At 48.9% G+C, this 18,512-nt stretch overlaps 1 protein-coding gene across 2 annotated transcripts in view; it reads left to right on the top strand.

The window, feature by feature from the left end:
- The first annotated feature begins 3,203 nt into the window (after window positions 1-3,203).
- The window catches only part of LOC137430238 (SH3 and cysteine-rich domain-containing protein), a 120,824-nt gene continuing 105,515 nt past the window's right edge, over window positions 3,204-18,512 (top strand). For both annotated transcript variants that reach the window (XM_068120946.2, XM_068120944.2), the window contains exons 1-2: window positions 3,204-3,405; window positions 5,069-5,185. In XM_068120946.2, the coding sequence (XP_067977047.1) occupies window positions 5,105-5,185 (81 nt within the window). In that variant the 5' untranslated portion in view covers window positions 3,204-3,405; window positions 5,069-5,104. The remainder of the gene's footprint in view (window positions 3,406-5,068; window positions 5,186-18,512) is intronic.

Genomic DNA, 18,512 nt, shown 5'->3' with positions numbered 1-18,512 from the left:
GGTGAGAATCGTACATTCGATGAGCTATCTGATCACATTTTTACTCAGATGCTTCATGCTGGCCAAGAAAGTGGAAAAAATCCATTTGGTATCAAGGGAGGCGTAAGGCAAACCACGTGACCTACGACGGAGAGGAGGAGTGAGATCGATGGAGACTCCCTTTATATGGGATCGTTTCTCTGTATTCAACTTTGACATAGGGATTGAAAATTCGTTTCTCGGCTTCTACTGGACGAAATCGGCTGCAAAATTCAGAAGTAAATACTTTGTACTTCGAGATAAGAAGCTCCAAATTTCAGCAACATCCGTCAACGCATTCTTGAGTTTTATTAAGAAAACCCTCGAATTCAAGTTGGTGTCTGCCCATCCGTCCGTCCTGGGGATTGTGGGTTCGAGTACAATCTGGGTTGAATATTTTTTTCCCCTTACCTTGGGGAAAATTATTTACTTTATTTACGTTCAAGTCTTTTATATCGTCTTCAATGAAGTCTTGTGCGATGAACAAATGCATTTTTTTCGTATTTAAAATGTATCTTCGGGAAAATGCCAGGGGCATAGCAAAGGCCCCTTTATATGGGATGTGCCATGTGGCAAAGTAAAGAAAAGAAGGGACATTCCATAGCTTGTACAGTCGTGGCCAAAAATATTGGCACCTTTGTACTTTTTTCAAATAACTCACAATTTTCTCTAAAAATAAGTTCAAATTGACAAAAGTATTTGGTCTCCACAATTCTTTATTTCACTGTTAATATTACAGAACCTTTGTTTTTGATTCAGAACTTTATATAGCCTTTTAAATCAGAAAATAAAAAGAAATGGCATTGACAAAAATATTGACATCCTGACTTAATATTTGGTAGCACAGCCTTTGGACAAAACAAGCATTCTGAGTATTGCGCTGCAATACATGTCCCCTACCGGCAGTCTGTCGTCTGGAAAACTGTTGGGGAAATTACCAAAGTTCAAAGTGCCATATCTTTGTCAAAAATGATCGAAACGTCGTGAAGTTCGAACCTGAACTGTAGCTTATCATGAGGAAACCATGTGCCAAGTTTGAAATCATTAGCATTAAGCGTTTAGAAGAAAGTCCGGAAAACTGTTCTTTGCGTGACGGACAGACGGACTGACAGACGGAGGGACGGCGTGCAAACCTATAGTCCCCCTCCGGTGTACACCGGTAGGGGACTAATAACTGCAGTCAAGTGCTTCCTATAGCCATGAATGAGCTTCCTACACCTCTCTACTGGTAGTTTGGCCCATTCTTCGTGTGCAAACTGCTCAGGTTCTTCCAGATTTGAAGGGTGCCTTCTCCCAATTGCTGTTTTCAAATCTCCCCACAGGTGTTCAATAGGATTTAGATCTGGACTCATTGCTGGCCACTTCAGAACAGTCCAGTGTTTTGTCTTGAACTATTCCTGGGTGCTTTTTGAAGTGTTTTTGAGGTCATTGCCCTGCTGCAAGACCCATGACCTTCGACGGAGACCCAGCTTTCTGACACTGGGTTGAACATTGCGCTCCAAAATGCCTTGGTAATCTCCTGATTTCATGATGCCATGCACACCTTCAAGGCACCAAGTGCCAGAGGCAGCATAACAACCCCAAAACATCACTGAAACTCCTCCATGTTTGACTGTAGGGAAGGTGTTCTTTTCTTTGAAGGCTTCATTTTGTTTTCTGTAAACATAGAGATTATGTGCTTTACCAAAATGCTCTTATTTGGTCTCACCTGTCCACAGGACATTCTCCCAGAAATATTTTGGTTTGTACAGGTGTGTTTTGGAAAACTCCAGTCAGGCTTTCCTCGTAGTGGGGTCCACCTGGGTCTCCTACCATCGAACCCCCTTTCATTGAGTTGGCGACAGATGGTGCGAGTTGAAACTGTCGGACCTTGTGTCTGAAGGTCAGCTTGAATCTGTTTGGCAGTTTATTGAGGTGCTTGCTCCACCATTCAAACAATCCTTCGCTGCAATCTTCGATCAAGCTTTCTCTTGTGGCCACGTCCAGGGAGGTTGGCTACAGTGCCATGGGCCTTAAACTTCCTGATAACATTGCGTACGGTGGGCACAGGAACAACAAGGTCTCTGGAGATGGACATGTCGCCTTGAGATTGTCCATGCTTGGCTACAATCTTGTGTTTGACCTCCTCAGACAATTCTCTGGTTTTCTTCCTTTTCTCCATGCTCATTGCGGTACAGACAGTGACACAAAACAGCAGAATGACTCCTTTTCTATATTTAAACTGGTTGAATGAGTGATTTTTATATTGCAAGCACCTGAAAGTTACCACAGGTGAGGTCGTTTCCAAAGTAAAGGAGAATCACCATCTTGAAATCTAATTATTTCTAACAACTTCTAAAAGGTGCCAATAATATTGTCCGGGCCATTTTAGGATTTCTGTGTGGAATAAGCTGAGATTTAGTAAATTTTTCAGATTTTTTATTTTGTTTCATTGCATTCCAAAGAAATACATTTGTGGATACCAAAATATATTTTAATTGAAACAATTTTCTGGAAGAAATGATGCATTATTTGAAAAAAGTGCAAGGGTGCCAATATTTTTGGCCACGACTGTAGAAAATGCCAAACAAAAGAGAATGAGATCTTTGAAAAATCTCGTGTGCATGCCGGACTATCCTTGTGTTATTAGGAGGAACCAAGTAATGCTCTCGAAATGTTCATATAAAGGGGCGACAATTTGATTTGAATGGAAGGACGGACTGACAAACGGAAGGACTGACTGACAAACGGACGGACTGACTGACAAACGGACTGACTGACTGAGAAACGGACAGCCAGACTGACAAACGGACGGACGGACTGACTGACAAACGGACTGACTGATAAAAGGAAGGACTGACGACTCGCCGTCCCGAAAGCTCCCCCGAAATTCGTTTCAGCTGAGTTAACCATCGTGTATTTTTGTCCCTCAATGTGATAATCAAATGGTCCAGCTCATGGATTACTATGGTCATTACCATGGACCGTGGAACGGATCTTTTGATGAACGTATGAGTCCGTAGTTCATTCATCATTGGACTCGACCGAATAGGTAATACGAGTCTTTGAGCAATGGACGCACAGGTAAGGAGGTCGTCATAACAGGTTCTCCAAAGTTGGCTCCATGCCAATTTCATACCCCTCCCCCCAACCCCCCCTCATGATCCCCCTTCACCCGCCCACCACCATTGCTTCCTTATCCGATCGCACACGAAACGACATTTTTGACACTCCGGACGATATCCCGCTCGCTCACCTGTTAACATTCAGACGCTGAATGCACTTGGTGCCTCGAGACCAGGTCGCTCCCTCTATTCCCTCTTCAGCCACGATCCGCCGGTTCCGCCGGTTCAGGGAAGGGGGTCACGGAGAAATCCTGAAACGGCCCCGACTACACACAACAACCCGGTATGAATATGCTATATCGGGGGTGGGGAGGTGAGATCGAGTGGGGGAGGGAGATCGCGTGGGAGGAGGAGGAGGGGATATCGATCGAGTGGGGAGGGGGGGGATATCGATCGAGTGGGGAGGGGGGGGATATCGATCGAGTGGGGAGGGGGGGGATATCGATCGAGTGGGGAGGGGGGGGATATCGATCGAGTGGGGAGGGGGGGGATATCGATCGAGTGGGGAGGGGGGGGATATCGATCGAGTGGGGAGGGGGGGGATATCGATCGAGTGGGGAGGGGGGGATATCGATCGAGTGGGGAGGGGGGGATATCGATCGAGTGGGGAGGGGGGGGATATCGATCGAGTGGGGAGGGGGGGGATATCGATCGAGTGGGGAGGGGGGGGGATATCGATCGAGTGGGGAGGGGGGGGATATCGATCGAGTGGGGAGGGGGGGGATATCGATCGAGTGGGGAGGGGGGGGATATCGATCGAGTGGGGAGGGGGGGGATATCGATCGAGTGGGGAGGGGGGGGATATCGATCGAGTGGGGAGGGGGGGGATATCGATCGAGTGGGGAGGGGGGGGATATCGATCGAGTGGGGAGGGGGGGGTATCGATCGAGTGGGGAGGGGGGGGGATATCGATCGAGTGGGGAGGGGGGGGATATCGATCGAGTGGGGAGGGGGGGGATATCGATCGAGTGGGGAGGGGGGGATATCGATCGAGTGGGGAGGGGGGGGGATATCGATCGAGTGGGGAGGGGGGGGATATCGATCGAGTGGGGAGGGGGGGATATCGATCGAGTGGGGAGGGGGGGATATCGATCGAGTGGGGAGGGGGGGGGATATCGATCGAGTGGGGAGGGGGGGGATATCGATCGAGTGGGGAGGGGGGGGGATATCGATCGAGTGGGGAGGGGGGGGGATATCGATCGAGTGGGGAGGGGGGGGGATATCGATCGAGTGGGGAGGGGGGGGGATATCGATCGAGTGGGGAGGGGGGGTCGATCGAGTGGGGAGGGGGGGGATCGATCGAGTGGGGAGGGGGGGGATCGATAGAGTGGGGAGGGGGGGGTCGATCGAGTGGGGAGGGGGGGGATATCGATCGAGTGGGGAGGGGGGGGATATCGATCGAGTGGGGAGGGGGGGGGATATCGATCGAGTGGGGAGGGGGTGGATATCGATCGAGTGGGGAGGGGGGGATATCGATCGAGTGGGGAGGGGGGGATATCGATCGAGTGGGGAGGGGGGGGATATCGATCGAGTGGGGGAGGAGGGGATATCGATCGAGTGGGGGAGGAGGGGATATCGATCGAGTGGGGAAAGGGGGGATATTGATCGAGTGGGGAGGGGGGGGGGATATCGATCGAGTGGGGAGGGGGGGGGATATCGATCGAGTGGGCGTGGGGGGTGGGAGGAGATCGATCGAGTGGGCGGAGTGAGGAGGTGTAAAGGTAGGGAGGACTCGGACTCGGGGTAGATCAATTAATCAATTGGAGGTGGAGAGAGATTGATTGTTGCCTGTTGGGAGGGAGATCATCGCAATCGCAATCGAGTGGAGAGGGGAGGAGGATTAGCGAAATGGAGTGGGGAGGGACGGAGGAAGCAAGTAGCTAAAAGGTGATTCCCTCGCCCAAGTAGTGCACATTGTAGTGATAGCGCCCCACTTTCGCCTCCAGGACCAGGAGGGAACAGCGGAGACGAGGATTATCGACATGAGCAGCATCGCCGGTAAAGAAAACTCCCCCATTGGTGGTGCCCAGGGGTTCGACTCGTCTGGTCAACCCGGGTCTCCGGTAAGAGACTTTGGCCCAGGGATCGTTGGGCAAAGATAGAATCCCCCACACCCTCCCTCGTTTTTCCCCCCACATCCTCCCTCGGTTTTCCCCCCACATCCTCCCTCGTTTTCCCCCCCACATCCTCCCTCGTTTTCCCCCCACATCCTCCCTCGTTTCCCCCCACATCCTCCCTCGTTTTCCCCCCACACCCTCCCTCGTTTGCCCACCCTCCCTCGTTTTCCCCCACACCCTCCCTCGTTTTCCCCCACACCCTCTCTCGTTTTCCCCCACACCCTCCCTCGTTTTCCCCCACACCCTCCCTCGTTTTCCCCCACACCCTCCCTCGTTTTCCCCCACACCCTCCTCGTTTTCCCCCACACCCTCCCTCGTTTTCCCCCACACCCTCCTTCGTTTTCCCCCACACCCTCCCTCGTTTTCCCCCGCACCCTCCCTCGTTCTCCCCCCACACCCTCCCTCGTTCCCCCCCACATCCTCCCTCGTTTCCCCCCACACCCTCCCTCGTTCCCCCACACTCCTCCCTCGTTTCCCCACATCCTCCCTCGTTTCCCCCACATCCTCCCTCGTTTCCCCCACATCCTCCCTCGTTTCCCCCACATCCTCCTCGTTTCCCCCCACGACCCTCCCTCGTTTCCCCCCACACCCTCCCTCGTTCCCCCCCACACCCTCCCTCGTTTCCCCCCACACCCTCCCTCGTTTCCCCCCCCCACATCCTCCCTCGTTTCCCCCCACACCCTCCCTCGTTTCCCCTCACACCCTCCCTCGTTTCCCCCCCACACCCTCCCTCGTTTCCCCCCCACACCCTCCCTCGTTTCCCCCCACACCCTCCCGCGTTTCCCCACACCCTCCCTCGTTTCCCCCCACATCCTCCCTCGTTTCCCCCCACACCCTCCCTCGTTTCCCCCCACACCCTCCTCGTTTCCCCCCACACCCTCCCTCGTTTCCCCCCACACCCTCCCTCGTTTCCCCCCCACACCCTCCCTCGTTTCCCCCCACACCCTCCCTCGTTTCCCCCCACACCCTCCCTCGTTGCCCCCACACCCTCCCTCGTTTCCCCCCACACCCTCCCTCGTTTCCCCCCACACCCTCCCTCGTTTCCCCCCACACCCTCCCTCGTTTCCCCCACACCCTCCCTCGTTTCCCCCCACACCCTCCCTCGTTTCCCCCCCACACCCTCCCTCGTTTCCCCCCCCACACCCTCCGTTTCCCCCCACACCCTCCGTTTCCCCCCACACCCTCCGTTTCCCCCCACACCCCTCCGTTTCCCCCACACCCTCCGTTTCCCCCCCACACCCCTCCGTTTCCCCCCACACCCTCCGTTTCCCCCCACACCCCTCCGTTTCCCCCCACACCCTCCGTTTCCCCCCACATCCTCCGTTTCCCCCCCACACCCTCCCTCGTTTACCCCCCCAACCATCCCTCGGTTCCCCCAACGATCCCTCGTTTCCCCCCACACCCTCCCTCGTTTCCCCCACATCCTCCCTCGTTTCCCCCCACACCCTCCCTCGTTCCCCCCACACCCTCCCTCGTTTCCCCCCACACCCTCCCTCGTTTCCCCCCACACCCTCCCTCGTTTCCCCCCACACCCTCCCTCGTTTCCCCCCACACCCTCCCTCGTTTCCCCCCACACCCCTCCCTCGTTTCCCCCCACATCCTCCCTCGTTTTCCCCCACATCCTCCCTCGTTTTCCCCCACATCCTCCCTCGTTTTCCCCCACATCCTCCCTCGTTTTCCCCCACACCATCCCTCGTTTTCCCCCAACCATCCCTCGTTTTCCCCCAACCATCCCTCGTTTTCCCCCACACCCTCCCTCGTTTTCCCCCACACCCGGTCTTCCCCTGAAGGCAGCTGTGTCGACAATCTTCTTTTTCTTCTTTAACAGTCACAATTGTTATTGCTTCTTTCTTGTGGGGTTTGCTGGGGGAAGCTTGGCCCAAGTCCTTTCACGAACCGGTTGATCAGGGCGGACGTTCGACCAGGTAGTGTTACGGTAAGAATTTGTAATTTCTTCAGGTGCCGAGGATAATGTCTCGATTATTCCGCCAGGCACACCGTCGATCGTTAAGTACGTGGTGGTCCTACATAATAGTCGGGTCATATCGGGTCACAGTTTCATAGTACGGTGAGTATATGGGAAAAAATAAATATATATATATATATTCCACAAAACTTTCGAGAGTTCATTAATTCTTTCATTCGATTTATTTCATTTTTACAAACTGACGGGACTACGATTTGAGTTTGATGTCAGTTATGGGGGTTGGTGTGGTGTTAGGGAGGTGGTGGTTGGTGGTGTGTTGGGGAGGTGGTGGTTCGTGTGTGTTGGGGAGGTGGTGGTTGGTGGTGTGTTGGGGAGGTGGTGGTTGGGGAGGTGGTGGTTGGTGGGGTGTTGGGGAGGTGGGGTGTTGGGGAGGTGGTGGTTGGTGGGGTGTTGGGGAGGTGGTGGTTGGTGGTGTGTTGGGGAGGTGGTGGTTGGGGAGGTGGTGGTTGGTGGGGTGTTGGGGAGGTGGGGTGTTGGGGAGGTGGGGTGTTGGGGAGGTGGGGTGTTGGGGAGGTGGGGTGTTGGGGAGGTGGTGGTTGGTGGGGTGTTGGGGAGGTGGTGGTTGGTGGGGAGGTGGTGGTTGGTGGGGTGTTGGGGGAGGTGGTGGTTGGTGTGGTGTTGGGGAGGTGGGGGTTTGTGTGGTGGTGGGGGTTTGTGTGGTGGTGGTGGGGGTTGGCGGGGTGTTGGGGAGGTGGTGGTTGGCGGGGTGTTGGGGAGGTGGTGGTTGGCGGGGTGTTGGGGAGGTGGTGGTTGGCGGGGTGTTGGGGAGGTGGTGGTTGGCGGGGGTGTTGGGGAGGTGGGGGTTGGCGGGGTGTTGGGGAGGTGGGGGTTGGCGGGGTGTTGGGGAGGTGGTGGTTGGCGGGGTGTTGGGGAGGTGGTGGTTGGCGGGGTGTTGGGAGGTGGTGGTTGGCGGGGTGTTGGGGAGGTGGTGGTTGGCGGGGTGTTGGGGAGGTGGTGGTTGGCGGGGTGTTGGGGAGGTGGTGGTTGGCGGGGTGTTGGGGAGGTGGTGGTTGGCGGGGTGTTGGGGAGGTGGTGGTTGGCGGGGTGTTGGGATGTGGGGGGTTTGTGTGGTGGTGGGGGGAGGTGGGGTTGGCGGGGTGTTGGGGATGTGGGTGTTGGGGAGGTGGTGGTTGGCGGGGTGTTGGGGATGTGGGGGTTGGCGGGGTGTTGGGGATGTGGGGGTTGGCGGGGTGTTGGGGATGTGGTGGTTGGCGGGGTGTTGGGGATGTGGGGGTTGGCGGGGTGTTGGGGATGTGGGGTTGGCGGGGTGTTGGGGATGTGGGTGTTGGCGGGGTGTTGGGATGTGGGGGTTGGCGGGGTGTTGGGGAGGTGGGGGTTGGCGGGGTTTGAGCCTTAGAATACAGAGTTCGGCGAATTTGATTTGAGTGAAAACGATGGTGATTGGAGGATGGAGGATATGTGATCACATGGCCGCAAGGCACCATCTGTTACCCACCTTCGCCGAGTGTACTAAATTGTGGCATCTGTGTGGACTCTGTCATATTTTCATCTCGTCATCATTTTCATTTTTTATTTTGAAGTCTGTTTTGGGGTGTAAAAGACACCGTGTTGTTCAGCATGGGGCAGTTTCAATCGATCAGACAAAGGAGAGAAGATCCATCTTTATCCTCGTTATCCAGAAAGGAGGAAAATATGGAAAAGTAAAAGTTCATTATGTGGAATGAAAAGCCAACAACGACTCGTTTCTGTGTGCGGTGATGAGAATAATTATGTTGCTGTTAAAATGAGCTAATTATAAAATCAGGACAAATATTATTTTAATACCTGATTAATTAGATGTTGATTAAATAAATGGTAATTGATCATGGTTTGAGAGGGATTCCCTTTTACTGATTACCTTCCTCTCACAACGAATCAATTACCATTTAAAATATTTACTTCTTATTTGTTTAATCTTCTCTTCCCACCCAAGCAGTTCGCTCATTTTGTGCTGAAATGATCGATTACATGCCAAGTGGAATCAGGAGCAGTAGCGGATTAACGCACGGGCACATGGGCACATTGGGCACATTGGGCACATTGGGCACATTGGGCACACTGGGCACATTGGGCACACCGGGCACATTGGGCACACCGGGCACATTGGGCACACCGGGCACATTGGGCACACCGGGCACATTGGGCACACCGGGCACACCGGGCACACTGGGCACACTGGGCACACTGGGCACACCGGGCACCCTGGGCACATTGGGCACACCGGGCACACCGGGCACATTGGGCACACTGGGCACGTGCCCAGGGCCCCCAAATTCCATGAGGTCATGAAACCAATGGACCCCGAGATCGTGAGAGATTGGAGTTAACGAGAGATCGCCGATGGTGGTTCATAATGTTTCGAGTTGAGACCGAGTGTGGGTCTCATTTTGTGACGAAACATATCGATGACCTTGTGAGTGGTGGTGAACACCGCGTAAAGCGGTCTCGAAGAAAGAAAGCATTGTCATTACAAAATTAAGGGGTGAAGTTAGTATTGGTGGAAAAAGCAAATCGAGTGAAATAATAACTACATTTAATGTATACAAATGCACCAATAATCACAATAAAAATTGTATAATCCCTATTGTTGATACTAGGGCATGCCCGTACTATATATAAGCTAGGACGTGCCCGTACGTGGGTGCCCGTTCCTTGCCAAAAAAAAACAAAAAAAAAACATGAATGGTTTGGTCCATTCGCAACGACCACAGAACCCCCCCCCTCTATTTACATGCAATGGTTTGGTCCAAAGCGAACGGTTTGGTCCATTCGATGTGATTCGATGATTCGATGTGAATGGTTTGGTCCATTCGCAACGACCACAGAACCCCCCCCCCCCTCTATTTACATGAATGGTTTGGTCCATTCGCAAAGCCAAAGCGAACGACCACAGAACCCCCCCCCTCTATTTACATGAATGGTTTGGTCCATTCGCAAAGCCAAAGCGAACGACCACAGAACCCCCCCCCCCCCCTCTATTTACATGAATGGTTTGGTCCATTCGCAACGGCAAAGCGAACGGCGAACGGCTAAATCGCCATAGCTCGGTAAGTACTTGTCCGATTAATTTCAAACCTTGAAAAGGCACATCCTCGGGTCCCCAGCAATATACCTGGCAAGTTTCAAGTATATCGGACCGGTAGTTGTCGAGAAACAGCGGTCACAGACAAACAGACAAACGTACAAACGTACAGACAGAGATTACTGGAATTATAGATAGATATCGACATTGTTTTGCAAATATACATGATAATTTGCCAGGGAGACATCAAGTTGTCCATTTCATTGAGATTAAAATTGACAATCTTAATCATAGCTCATTGATTTTCAGATGAAAATTGATGATTTTAAAGTTTGACCTTGAATTGACCTTTAACCTTTTGACCTTAAAATCGTTGGTTTCCCAATTCAGTGAGGCACTTTGCAATTGCTCTTTAGTGTTCAGGTTAATCGAATAAAACTTGACGATTTTTCAAATGAAAATTGATGACTTTAGAAGTTTGACCTTGAGTTGACATTTGACCTTTGGAACTCAAAAATAGTTGATTTCCCAATTTGGTGATTCAATATGCAAATGCTGTTCAACTTTCACGGCAATAGGATGAAAAATGACGATTTTAGAAACTTGACCTCAAGATGACCTTTGACCTAAAAATCATTAGGCTTCTCAGTTGTGACTCCTCGACAACTTGGTAAGGTTTCATGATGATCGGTTTGGAATTGTAACCTGTGGGCGATTGACAGACAAACAAGAAATCTGTTGTGCATAGAACGATACTTCCAAAATCCCTAAAATAAGTTTACCTTTTGGCCTATGTTGACCTTTTGGCCTATGTTGACGTCAAAAATCATTGGTGGTTTAATTAATTGTCCTGATACGCAAATCCTCTTTAAATTTTAAGTGAATCGGATGAAAATTGAGGATCTCACCACTCTCAGCACTTCACATATTCTGCTCACCACCTTCAGTGGTTCACATATTCTGCTCACCACCTTCAGTGGTTCACATATTCTGCTCACCGCCCTCAGCGCTTCACATATTCTGCTCACCACCTTCAGCGCTTCACATATTCTGCTCACCACCCTTAACAGTTCACATATTCTGCTTACCACCCTCAACGCTTCACATATTCTGTGCACCACCCTTAACAGTTCACATATTCTGCTTACCGCCCTCAGCGCTTCACATATTCTGCTCACCGCCCTCAGCGCTTCACATATTCTGCTCACCACCCTCAGTGGTTCACATATTCTGCTCACCACCTTCAGCGCTTCACATATTCTGCTCACCACCCTTAACAGTTCACATATTCTGCTTACCACCCTCAACGCTTCACATATTCTGTGCACCACCCTTAACAGTTCACATATTCTGCTTACCACCCTCAGCGCTTCACATATTCTGCTCACCGCCCTCAGCGCTTCACATATTCTGCTCACCACCCTTAACAGTTCACATATTCTGTGCACCACCCTTAACAGTTCACATATTCTGTGCACCACCCTTAACAGTTCACATATTCTGTGCACCACCCTTAACAGTTCACATATTCTGCACACCACCCTCAACGCTTCACATATTCTGTGCACCACCCTTAACAGTTCACATATTCTGCTTACCACCCTCAACGCTTCACATATTCTGTGCACCACCCTTAACAGTTCACATATTCTGCTTACCACCCTCAACGCTTCACATATTCTGCTCACCACCCTCAGCCCTTCACATATTCTGCTCACCACCCTCAGTGGTTCACATATTCTGCACACCACCCTCAACGCTTCACATATTCTGTGCACCACCCTTAACAGTTCACATATTCTGCTCACCACCCTCAGCCCTTCACATATTCTGCTCACCACCCTCAGTGGTTCACATATTCTGCTCACCACCCTGAGCGGTTCACATATTTTCACATGTCACCCTCAACTACCTCCTCATGTGTGAAATATTCAAATGACTCTTTACCCTACGCAGTGTCCTTATGTCTTCTTTCTTACAATCTCGATCACTTTGAAAAAAATTAACAATCTTGCTTGTTTAACATGCTCATTATATATTTTGTTTTTACTTCATTTTCACTGCGCATGAACATCAGTATTTTAAAAGTTAATATTTAGAATGAGATACAAAAGTTCCAAGGCATGAAAAAAGCCTATCATGAGGCATGTGTATAATTCAAGAACACACTTGTATATTTTGTTACTAAGTATTTATAGTTATTGATAGAAAATTAAATGAAACACGTCCGGGGTTGACTATATATTGTCAGTATCTCATTCGTAGAACATTATGAACACCTTTCATACTCCAATTTGAAACCAGTATGCATTGCCAGGGTTTGTGTGTTCCCCGCAAAAGCCTAATGGAATAGTCTTGCAAAATATACCATGGTACCTTTTCATCCACCTGACAGTAAATACCAGCTAGCTAATACCTCAACCAAAGGACTAGTCATCATCAACTTGGAGTGTATTCCCCCCAGAGTGGAGCTGGCATTCAATGCCAGGACAGGATATCTGTATATTCGTATTGTGTTTCAATTTTTTTTCTGCATTTCATTTTTTATTTTTTGCCCAAGTCATTCACAAACCTGCTGTCCATGCCTGCGAGATTTTGGGCTCCAACCCGTGCGTGGCACGCCGCCACGGTGACCTCGCTCGTATTATATGTGTAAGGTTAAATCCACAAACTTTACAAAGTCAATGGAATATGAACATGCATTAATGCGATGGGATTATCCAAATGAAAAGGGAGGAAAAGGTGGTGCACGGTGTGCTGCTGCATTGACCAAAAGTAAGAATAATATATGATGATTATCTATATAATAATAGCGTAAGGACTCGACTTTGTTATCCCTTTTACGCTGCACCCAGTGACCCGATGCCCACGGCACTAATGGATTTACGATCTACGAACCACGCTCTTTGTTTATTACGTACAGCCATACTCGAAAAATCTGAATTAGCCGACGTTGGGGCCCAAAAGCATCCGATTAACTGCTGATACGATGCCATCTTACTGGCGTCTGCTGGGTGAAGGCGAAGCAAGCCGTCTGCTGATTGGACAGGCGAAGGCGAAAGCAAGCCGTCCACTGAGTGGACAATCCAGAGCATGCATTTGTGCCGGTGTCGGCGATCGTTGTTCATATACGCACTCTTCATTCTCATCTTTCTTCCTAACTCTTACTCGGACAAGCAAACCCCCTATGCCATCCATAATGGTACACTCTATCCATACACCACATCCTCCCTTTCGTGGATGTTCCACGGGTTTCGGCTAGTTATTACTATTCCGTTGGACTTGGTCCGAAACTGGGGCTTATGGAATGGGTCTCGTCCATCCGTCCATCTGTGTGTGCGTGTGTCCGCAACTATATATCGGAGATATTTTAACCAATTTTGTTCATACTTGGCACAAAGACAACACATGATGGTATACATAAGCATTTAATTTTGTTTCACGATGCGATCCAAGATGGCCGACCCAAAGAACATTTTGCTACTTAAACGTATCCCCAACCATTTCTTGAACATGCATGGTCCTATTTTGCTCAAACTTGGCACAAGCACAGCACATGATGGCATATATGTACACCTCACTTTATTTTGCGATCTGATCAAAGATGGCCTACTGATAGACTGGTGGCCATTTTTTGTTGTAAAACTATAATGGCACGCTTCGACATCACAACGTCGACTGATACACCTCCACCCATATTATTACATCATTATAATACTTGTACCACGTTTGATTTAAATCCATTCAGCTGTTCCCAAGTTATCACATATTTACCTGACATTACCTCTGACCTTTGACCTCTTGGCCCCAAAATTTTATCAGTTCATGGTTACACCATTATACATACCTATACCAAGTTTTAATTTAACTTCCTTCTGCTGTTCACAAGTTATCACATTTTTACCTAACGTGACCTCTGACCTTTGGCCTTTGACCTTGGGACACCAAAATCTAATCAGTTAATCTTTGCATCATTATGCATAAATGTACCAAGTTTGAATTGGATCCCTTTAGCCGTTCTCAATTAATTAATTATTTTATTTTTTTGCATTTGGAGTCAAGGCTCTTGTAAGAGCTAACACATGACACACGAAAACATGCACGGACCCATAAAACATACAATAAACAAGAAAGGGCAATCAGAGATTGCAGACCCTTGCCGGGATGTGTTTTCAGTGGTTTTTAAGGCTTTTGTGTTAAAACGAATATGGCGACCGAACCACGTGTCCGATGACGTCATCATTATTTTTTTCCTCCATCAATTTATCCCTAGATTATGCTCAAGAAATTTCCTCTTGATCGGATGATCTTTTGCACTTGTCGAATTATGACGTCATAATGGAGGCATCCATGACATCATAATTAACAGATGTTATTCCACATGGAGAGTTCTTTGCAATGAGCCATGTCTCAATTTTTTCTATGCAGCGCTTTCGGAGATATAGAGGTGCAAATGTACCTGACAATCCCGTCTCCAATGTGGTTTTTCCAAGATGGCGGCCGAACCACGTGACCTTTGACGTCATAATTATCATTATAAAATTCTACATGTGGAGTTGCACCTATGGTGAAAATTTCCTGTCAATCGGACCAACTGTTGCAGAGAAAATCATATTTATTCTGTGCGGAAAAACAAACAGATGAAAAATCGGTCAGAGACCGAGGACTTGCCGGAATGTACTTTTTTATCGGCCATTTTGGATCAAAATAATAATACATCAGGACAGGGTTGAATCCCAGCTTGAGAGAATGCCAACCCACTCCCCGCCATCACGGTCGTCTCTCCAACTCACAATCCCACGAGATATGCGGAAAGGACGACCCAAAACCAATAATCTTCTTTTTGATTCGAATATAAACATCATTAAAAGTAAATAATGACCTCTGCCAAAGTTTAAACGACGTGGGTTTAATCACTACATGAGAGAATTCCACATAGCTATTTGGGCGGTGTATAAGCTAACAGATCAATGTCTCCATCGATCTTGCCAAGGCCGTAAAACCTATTGGCTCAAAATCCTTGTAACTGTTGACTTGGTAGTTTTTACAATGAAGGAAACACGTATCGGGAGTACATACGACATAGCGATTGTGAATGTGACAGCTCTGAGGCGTCTTTCACTTTGCATCACAGTGACAGCAAGCACCAACATGGCGACTGTAAGATTAAAATCTGGCTTCAAGACCCCTCACCACCCAAAATCGATTCCGGCGAATCTATTCTGGCAAGTAACAAACCAACCAACCAACATAATTGCCAGAATCTATTCCCGCAAGTAACAAACGGACAAACAGACAGGGGTGCAAACATAACCTCCATCCACCTTTGGTGGCGGAGGTAACGAAACCAGGATGACGGTCCCAATGAAAATGCACCTCATCGCGGCTTCATTTAAACCGTCGAATCCTTCTGCTGTATCACTCCGCCTCGCCCCGGCTTTACGCTGCGGTCACGATTTTCACGTTTTGGGTGACCTTGAGCTTGACCTTGGGCCTAGAGAGTTAAAAATTGGGCACAGTCTATTCCAGGGCAAGGCAAATATGTGTGTAAAGTATGGTGATGCTATGTGCAACGATGTAGATGCAGTACTGTGCACAAACAGACAGACAGACAGACAGACAGAGACAGACAAACCAACCAACCAACATACTTGCCGGAATAAACAGACAAACTGACTCAAATGAAAAACCCTCTCCTCAGGCGAGGGTAATAAAGGGAGCGGGATACAAGAGGGGTAGAGAGAGGAAAGCATACAAGCTCAACAACAGGAGAGAACAGGCAAGTTGGTAGATCTGTGGAAGCGAGAGGGCTGGTTGGAAGGGGGGTAGGGGGAGGAGGAAAGGGAAGGGGTACACGGTATAGAGCAAATGAACACTACCAGGAATTTCAGTAAAGAAGTCGGAGATTGAAAGAGATGGATTTGGTGTGTCTGAATGGGGGTAGAATAGATCAAGGTTTTGGATGGGGGAAGATAAGAGATGGTGGTGAACAGCTGTTTTAAAGTCCTGGAGGGAGGAGTGGCATTGAAGAGAGTGTGGGAGATTGTTCCAGAGGTCGGAAAAAAAGAGAAATGAAAGAGTGAAGGTGAGCAGAGGGTCTTGATTTTGGCAGTTTTCATCCGGAGAGGGTTGCTGTCAGATCTTGTGTGTCCTGCAGGAATATTTGGGGGACAGAGCACAGACAGAACAGGGTGCAAGGCCGGAGAGGAATCGGTATAAGACAGAAAGATCGCCAGTCTGCCTGCGGTGAGAGAGTAAAAGGCCCTCAGAAACAGCTTCAATGCGGGAGATTCCAATGATTCTGAAAGCTTTTGTTTCAACAGCGTGAAGCTGAGCTAGTTGTGAGGAAGGAGCACCAGCCCAGAGGCAAGAGTACTATTCCATCAAGCTGCTGATGAAAGCTTTTTATGTGGTAAGGAGCTCAGGTGTGCCAAGAAAGTACTTCGCACGATGGAGGATACCTCATCCCACTGTTGGAGCCATTCGGCGATTGGCTTTTGAGGCCAGCTTGTATATGTGGTTTTCCCAGGAAAGATCAGGGCAGATAGTGAGGCCCAAAAGCTTGAGTGACAGAACTTCGTCAAGAGGATTGTTGAGAAAGTAGATGAAAGGGTTGTCCAGACGGTCTTTTCGGAGAGACAAAGTGAGAGTGTGAGATTTGTCAGGATTGAAAGACATGTTCCACTTGTTTGACAAGTTTGTGATATTGTCCAGGTCTGCTGGGAGTGAAGAGGCTGCAGACTGCCGATTGAGTTATGGAGGGTTGTGGTATGGATTGGCAGAGAGTGGAGTCGTCAGCAAAAAGACAGAGAAGATTTTCCAGAGAGTCGGAGAGATCATTAATGAAAACCAGAAAAAAGCATAGGTCCCAGAACACTGCCCTGAGGAACTCCAGCCTGGACAGGAAGGGGAGATGAGAGAAATCCATTCAGGACCACATATTGACTGTGATCGGAGAGGAAGTCCGCACGCCATGCGTGGAGGTTTCCATGGATACCATAAGTGGAGAGTTTGGTGAGCAGAGCGGGGTGCCAGACCATATCGAAGGCACGAGATATGTCAAGGGAGACAGCTCTGATTTCCTATGTGACATTGAGGACCTCCATCCATTGTTGAGACAGCAGAATCAGCATGTCCAGAGTAGAGTGACCTGTTCTGAATCAAAATTGATGATCAGATATCAAGTCATTGAAGAAGAGGAAGGATTTAATATCAGAAGTAATAATGGATAAAAATTATTTTTCTTTTAAAGGATTTTGTCCTTTGACTGTTGGTAATCAAGACCAATATGAGATGCTTCCTGTTTTAATGCTTGTGCTGATAATTAAGATGGCAGTAAGTGAAAGAACAAAAAGGATGGGATCAAGAGTTTATATGGAATTTGGTGCACAATGAAAAAGTAGTGACCACTTTCTCGACTAAAACACAAAGTGTGCATGCTTCCCCATATCTGTGTGTTGTATTGTGAAATTTTTTGTCCCTCCCTATTTTTTATTTTTTTACATTGATCTAAGGCTCATGTAGGTGTTTGTACGAGTACATAATTCATATGTCGGACAATGGCATTGCTAGACATCTGCGTACGTTTACATGAATTACAAGGCCTTTGGTAGATAATGGACAAATCCATATTTGATTTATGGGACATGAACCTGGGTTGCCCACAATGAGCTGTTCAGGTGGGGACACTGACAGGCCACAACCCAAAGGACATTCGATCACATGACTTTGGGCAACTCTCGTAGTCCATCAGACACAGCCGTTATAACTACTTGGCCAGCAGCGCTTGTCGACATTCTATTGGTCTCAATCTTGAGTCTGAATTGGAGTTGAGGATGTTGAATGTTGAGTCTTGGAATGCTGAAACATCCCGTTTTTGCTCACTCTTTGGTTTAGCGATACCAGTGTTTCAGAATTTGCCATTTCGCTCAACAAACGCCCCCACACCTTATATTTCTTGTTTTCCGTGAGTGAGTGTTAAATTAATGCACCTGATGAGGACAGCTTTTCCTCTGTCCTGTTTCCGCTCGCCCGCAGAGAGTCACATCACGTTTATGAATGGATTCCTTCCACCCAAATACCCTTTAAAATCGGTGCCCCTGCAGGTTTTAACCTCCCCCGCACAATGGGAACCAAATGTAAAATTAACATTGAAAAAGTCTTGCAAATTAATAAAACAGAACATAGAGTACCCGGCAATGAGCTGCTTGAACATGCCATCTGCTCCTTTGCTCTACGATGATTCAACAGGTTGGGAGAGTCCC

This window comes from Myxine glutinosa, chromosome 6 (genome assembly GCF_964187855.1).
Source record: "Myxine glutinosa chromosome 6, kmMyxGlut1.1, whole genome shotgun sequence".
Lineage (NCBI taxonomy): Eukaryota > Metazoa > Chordata > Myxini > Myxiniformes > Myxinidae > Myxine > Myxine glutinosa.
The sequence above is the reverse complement of the archived record's forward strand: the minus strand, read 5'-3'. Positions and strand labels throughout refer to the sequence as shown.